The 6,855-nt window shown below is 39.4% G+C and overlaps 1 protein-coding gene across 2 annotated transcripts; it reads left to right on the top strand.

The window, feature by feature from the left end:
• Positions 1-534: 534 nt before the first annotated feature.
• Positions 535-6,271, top strand: gpr180 (G protein-coupled receptor 180). 2 transcript variants are annotated; one of them, XM_086068809.1, is made up of 10 exons: positions 535-760; positions 908-1,051; positions 1,402-1,496; positions 1,916-2,018; positions 2,185-2,288; positions 3,329-3,378; positions 3,466-3,623; positions 3,694-3,882; positions 3,948-4,025; positions 5,330-5,476. In XM_086068809.1, exons 1-9 carry the CDS (start codon positions 622-624, stop codon positions 4,007-4,009), a joined length of 1,044 nt encoding a protein of 347 aa, XP_085924935.1. In that variant the 5' UTR covers positions 535-621; the 3' UTR covers positions 4,010-4,025; positions 5,330-5,476. The 2 variants fall into 2 exon arrangements, with proteins under 2 accessions (XP_085924935.1, XP_085924937.1); XM_086068811.1 differs by having other exon boundaries at positions 609-760; positions 2,108-2,288; positions 5,330-6,271.
• Positions 6,272-6,855: the final 584 nt, after the last annotated feature.

Raw genomic sequence — 6,855 nt, 5'->3', positions numbered from 1 at the left:
TTCTTGATCTTAGAAGAATGTTCATGTTTATGACCCGACATGTTCATGTCTATTTTTTTCCTTTATACTGCTCAGCGCGACAGTAGACGCTCGTTTACGGTAGTGTTGACACGTTGAAAATGGGTGGAGCATATGTGGCCTAATTCGGCCACACTCCGATCGGTGATTGGTTGAAAATGCATGATGAGTGAAAGTTGTTTTTGTGATTGGTTAGATTCTTAATCCGTCAGTTTATCAACAGTACCGGTTGGACAAAGTATGGGCACAAAGCTAACTAACAAAGCCGGAAACAAATCGCGACTTCCGCAATTGAATGTCAAAATAAACGTTAACGTAATAACAACTGGTGAAGTAAGTATGATATATCATCAACGAGAAATCAAATGTACATATTTTGATGAAATGTCATGTCTCTTATTATTTTATCACTGTGATATCTTCACGAAAATCATTGATGGAGAAATAAAATGTCTCGGCATTACAGGCATCAACGTTTGACTTCCGCTTTTTTTGTGGCCATACGTGTAACTTGATGCGGGAGGGATATCTCCTGGTTTCGTGGCTCAATGAAGTGATGAGCTAACATTTATTGGCTAAAACGCAAAGATTATTGCTTGTAAAATGTCGTGTTTATTAACTGCATTTACAGCTTCGGTACTCTTATCTACGCAGGCTTTCGGAAAAACTGTAACAGGACTTTTTAAGACCGAAGTAGCGAGACAGCATAAAGGCCAATTCATCACTAAATTCATGTATCAAGGTAAGACCGTTTTTGTCATTTCTACTGTTATCTTCTCTCGGTGTCTTTATTTTTTTTAATAAACAATGGCAGTTTTTCAAAACCAGTGTTAAGATTTTGGACACATTTAAACGTTTCACTGTTTTACTATCTGTATCTTGTCTCAAGGTGCTGATGGTTTGTTGGTCTGTCAACTGGACAACCCTTCACTAGCTGCAGAGAAGGAATCTCGACTGCTCCTGTATCCAAATGTGGAGGAAGATTGGGACAACCTTAGCTGCTCTGAAAGGCTTAGCAGTGCCCAGTTTATCAGTAAGAAGTTTGCAACAGGACACATTTAATCACACCAGATATGCACTTGTGCTTGTTAGTTTAGCTTATGAGCACAACTGTACATATACAAAAGCTAAGCATCACTTAATGACACAAAAATGCTATGAATCATCACCAAAATTCACATGGACATCTGTCGACTTCAACGTGTGAGAATATCAAAACAATTGGTCAGTGTTTTGGATTTTATGGGCATTTCAACTTTTCTCACCACACATCTGTTCTCCTAAATGTACATACCCCAAGAGTACGTTAACTTATAAGCACAACGGTTTACTCAGACAGTAGTGCACTTGAGCATTCACATTGGGTGTATTTTTCCTCCTCAGTTTCTCTCAGTCGAGAAGAACACAACCGGACGATTCCTCAGCACTCGTCCCCAACAGTGTGGAGCGCTCTCTATGTAGACCGATACACATGCCAGGTAACTTGAAAAGGCTGACCAGTGTTTTACCAACCTTTATTGTGCACGTATATATATATATTTCAAGAGTCAAATCTCATGGCACACCACAAAGCAAAAATGTCACAAAAGTATACTGAAATAAGGATCTTGCAAGTTGCCATCTCGTGGCTAAGCGTTTTGTTTTTGTCTGTCATTATGGCATAGATCATTTAGAAAACCAGGTACATTCTGTACATTCTTTTTTTAATGGCAACATTTATTTCAATAGGGACAATTGATTTGCTCTACAAATATTTGGACATGGAACAAATTATACTCGTAAGTCAAGGTATCGCTGTAAATAATAATTTCCCTCGGCCAGCGATGATCTCTCACGGCACACTAAAATGTGTACAGTGTGAACGTTTGAGTCTGTTTATGATCTCTATCTCCACTAGGATGCAGTGATTCCCTCTCACGATGACCTCGGGTTTACTGTCCTGCTGCTTAATGCTGATTCCGAAGGAAACCCCCTGGAGCACTTTAGTGCCGAGGAAGCAGGTGAGAGGTCCCGTTGCTCGGTCAACCATGACTGACGAGTTGAAGGCTAAATGCGCTTCCGCTTATTTCTTTATTTTCCTCTCCTCAAGGTCTCCAAACGTTTTACTTCCTGCTGCTCCTGGCGTACTTTGTCGCTTCATGTATTTACATTAAACCACTGTACCAGGCGCTGAGGAAAGGTGGTCCCATGCACACGGTCCTGAAGGTGTTGACCGCAAGTCTGGCCTTGCAGGGGTGCTCCGCCCTTTGCAACTACATTCACATGGCCAGGTAAGAGATGACATCAAACAATGAACTATATTAACTCATTCGCTGCCATTGATGGCGATAGATGTCAACAATTCATTTGAACAATTTCCATTAGTTAAACTTTTTTCCCCCACTTTTGTTAACAAGAGTGTGAAAACCTAGATTTTTTTTGTATTGTACATTTAGAACAGATATAAAATGTATGATTAATGGTGAGTTAACTAGTGAAGTCATGCGATAAATTACGCAAAAAAAATGTAATCGCCTGACGCCCCTAATTTTAATTTTAAAAACAAACTTAATTTTCAGGCGATAATTTTTTTTAAATTTTAATTAATCGCATGACTTCAATAGTTAACTCGCGATTAATCGCAAATTTTATATCTGTTTTAAATGTACACATTTTTTCTAGGTTTTCATACTATTGTTAACAAAAGTAGAAAAAAAATGTTCAATTGAAATAGTTCAAATGAATTTTTGACGTCTATAGCCGTCTATGGCAGCGAATGAGTTAGTCTGGTCTATGGGTAGAAAAAGGACCGTGTGTTCTGGTGATCTGCTAGGAGAGCATCAGTCACGATAGCTATAAGGCCGTCCGCAGACCAAGTAATTTGGCCCAGCCGAACTGAACTTTTGCGAGGTTCGGCAACTCGTTTTAGGAGTGGCCGATTATTCCACCGCTGGTTGCAGATTACAGCCAATTTAAAATAGCAAGATCCAGACGTACAAATACAGTTTATATACATACATCATCATATATTGTGTAACAATTCTTAGCATTTTTTTTTATTTCATATTACCTTGGGATGAAACTGAAAATCCTTATTTCTTGACTTTTACTAAAAAAAAATTATGGCTTCATAAAAAAAGCTTATAAAGGTTTGCCGTTAAAAATCACAGGGCGTCCATAGATTAAATTGCTCTATATATGGGGGCGAGTAGTGGCTAATTGTTTTTGTTTTTTTTTGTTTAAAGGAGCTACTCAGTGCTATCAGAATGTGCTGTTGGTGGAGTTGGCATGAAACATTGTTGACATAAAAATCCACTCTTGCATCTGGCAGGTACTCCAGAGACGGCATCGGTATTCCACTGATGAGCGGCCTGGCAGAATGTACGTCATCACCCCTTTTAATACAAATCTGGCATCCATTTGTAAGCCCGCACAGCAAATGACGTTTGGCTTGTTGTTCCCGTGCAGTCTGGGCTATGACCGCTCAAGTGTCAATGCTGTACACGTTACTGAGCCTGTGCGCGAGCTGGTCCCTGAGTCGAGGCCGCAAACCTCAGTCGCGACCCCTGCAGTGGGAACAGTCGCCGGCGTCCACGGCCGTCGCCGTCTGCGGCGTCGTCCTGCAGGTGCGTGCGCTTTTGACAGGCTCGCCTTTGCGCGCCGTATACGCAGATGCTCACGGCGCCACACTTCCAGGGTGCGCTTCTGCTGTGGGAGCAAGTCTCTGCGTCCGAGCGCCGGCATCGCAGCCATCAGAGCCTGCCGGGCATTCTCCACATCGCCCTGAGGGTGACGCTGGCTCTCCTGCTGGCCTCCGTTCTCTACCAGATCACCTCCACCGAGAGGAGCACCCTGAAAAGAGACTTCTACCTCTGCTTTGCCAAGGTTGCCCACGCCGGCGTGCGACTCGCCGCTGTCGCTGGTCCTCACGTTTGCCTTTTTCTCCGCAGGGATGCTTCCTGTGGTTCCTCTGCCATCCTGTTCTCGTCCTCATGTCTGTCATCTTCAATGAGCACCAGAGGGAGAAGGTTTGCCAGCCTTTTAGCATCGTTAGCAGATGTGGCTAAAGTATGTGCAGAGGGTGGGACCAATGAGACCCGACCAGTATGTTTTACGGCACGTGGAAGAGGCATCCGGCTCAAATTGTGGTTTCAGAGTAGGGTTTTGAACGAGCGTTAGCGTTTCTGAGAAGAGTTTTGAACTAGGTTTCAAAGTAGGATTTTAAACCAGGGTTGGGTTTGAATTTAGGACTTTAATCTGTTAAGCGCCAAAAAAATTGCAACATTTACAGTATGCATTTATCTCAAATTTTTCAAGCTACAACCTTGAGAAATATCAAAACGGAATATTTTACTGGAAAAACTCTGGCAGTTAAATAGTTTAACCAGGGTTGGGGTTTTAAACAGAGTTGGGGTTTCAAACTAGAGTTAGGATTTTTCAAAGTAGGATTTCAAATTGGGCTTTTAAACTGATTTTAGGGTTTCAAAGTAGGATTTAAAACTAAGATTAGGGTTTCAAAATATGGTTTCAAACTGTTTTTAGGGGTTTCAAAGTAGGGTTTTAAACTAGGGTTGGAGCTTCAAAGTTTGGTTTTAAACTAAGGTTAGGGTTTCAGAGTAGGGTTTTAGATAATGTTTGGGTTTTAAAAATAGTGTTTTAATGAAGTAGTTTCAAACTTGGCTCTGAATTTTCATTTGGGGTTAATTGTAGCCGCTTGAAATGGCGACAGTTGTGTGATGATTCCCTGGAGCTTGAATGCGATTGGTTAATTTGAAAGACAACTGCCAGTTAGAAGAGAGAGTGCACACTCAAGAAAACACATTATTTAAAATTTTGCAATGATTCATCTTGGGCTCATTTTTTATGTTGCAAAAAGGGACATTTGAATCTGGGTGAGTGGACTTTTTAAATGCACTGTAGTGATTTTTGGCTCAAACGGAGGGAAAAAAAAGTAAAATTTCTTTGGGTAACCAAAAAAATATACATTTTGTAATTTTTTTAAGGGGATTTTGAAAACATTTTTAAACAATATTTTTGAACCCCAGACGCTGGTATTATTCAGGCTCTTTCAGTTGCCAAAATCAAACTGTTCTTTTAAATATTGCCGTGAATGGGGGAATATTTGTATTTTGGGACAACAAGAGTAGAAAGTACAGATATCTGTTAAAAGTCAAATGCCAGAAAAATCACTACTCAAGTAAAATCGACTTGCTAGGGATTACATCAACAAAGTGTTTGTACTTCTTTACTCCTTATCACTGATCATTTATTAGCAAAAACAAAAACAAAAAAACATCTTGTCCTCCACCCTTTTGCTTTGTATTTCCTGCAGGTGGTCACCATTGGTGTGATTCTGTGTCAGTCCATCTCCATGGTGATCCTCTACCAGCTTTTTCTGTCCCGTTCCCTCTACTGGGAAGTGTCCTCGCTCTCCTCCGTCTCGCTACCGCTCACAATGTCCAGGAACCACCAGAGGGGGCGTTACTGAGCATGTTTTCCTGGCTTGACGTGGCTTCTTCACCTCGCAGCGTTTGGCAAGACTGAGCCGAGAGGCAGAAGAAGACGGGGAGGAGTCGTTGACCTTTGCTTTGTTTTCTGGGAAACGATGGATGAGGCTGAAGAGCAGCAGCCTGCTTCCAGGGAAACAAGAGATGGACGGACGCACAGGACAACAACAGAAAACGGATTGGCTTGTTGTCGATGTTGAGCGCTATTTGTGTTTTGTTTTATACATCTATAAAATATATACTATACAACACAGGGACTCTTAGTGGAATTGATGTATTACATTAAGAGAGAACCTTACGGTGATGTGGGGTGAAGGTTTATAAGAAAGTCTTTTTTGAGTACGAGCAAAGAAAAATGTGAATTTAATTGCTGGTAATATATCATGCATAATGTTTGTTCATCTCGCGGATGAAACGCATTAACCTCAAACCTTTCAGGCGAGTTACAATTTCTGAATGCATGAGATTCAAATATCTCCACCTCATTTCACACCTGATGCTTGAAAACACTTTTGTTGAGTTTATGTACAGTTGAAGAAAATGTAAAAACTCCAAAGCAAGTGGTTCACTATTATTGTTTTCTTCTTCACAACCTGTGGCAATATGTGACCTGAAATAAATCATTTCAGGCTAACAGTGCACAGCTCCTTAAATCTTTTCATTTTTAGTGTTTGAACCCAATGCGGATTACTCCACCACACTTATTACCCCAGATCTTGCTCTTTGTACATGAGAAACTTTTTGGTGCAAATGTATTAATAAAAAGAAATTTAAAAAGTACACAATTTGCTGTGACACATTATATTCATCTTGAGATGTTTGGACACATTGAATGCAGTACACCTGTGTTAAACTATTGGTGGTGTCTTAAATTCAGCACGAGTATTCTAATAAAAAATCAGAAGGTTACAGTTCTATTTAAAACTAAAACTAAAATTGTTCATGTTTATTTTTAGTTATTTAACATTTGTCTTTTCTTTTTCTTTTATAAAAGTATCATTTATTTATTTACAGAATATCACATTACTTTAACAAAAAAGCATTTTTTAAATTTGACTACTTACTATAAAAAAAGAAATAAAAAAAAAGAAAGGTTCAATGTTACCAATCACTTTGTTTAAATTAAAAAAAAAGTTTTTTTTTATTGAAATTTGTGGAGATAAAAAAAACTACAAGGTATCTCAGTACTTTTTGTTGAAGGTTTGTGTTTTTCTTTAAGTTGAATGTTTCAAGATACAGATATAGGCAATTTTGTAGAAATATAATGGTAAATAACATTTTGAAAGTGAATGGTAAATATATTGCCCTTTTTTTATTGGGAAAAATAAAGTAAAAGTCAAGCAGTCAAAAT

Source organism: Leptonotus elevatus, chromosome 2 (assembly GCF_054856555.1).
Source record: "Leptonotus elevatus isolate MCC_2025b chromosome 2, RoL_Lele_1.0, whole genome shotgun sequence".
Taxonomy (NCBI): Eukaryota; Metazoa; Chordata; class Actinopteri; order Syngnathiformes; family Syngnathidae; genus Leptonotus; species Leptonotus elevatus.
Note: the sequence above shows the minus strand (reverse complement) of the source record. Positions and strands in the feature narration are given on the sequence as shown.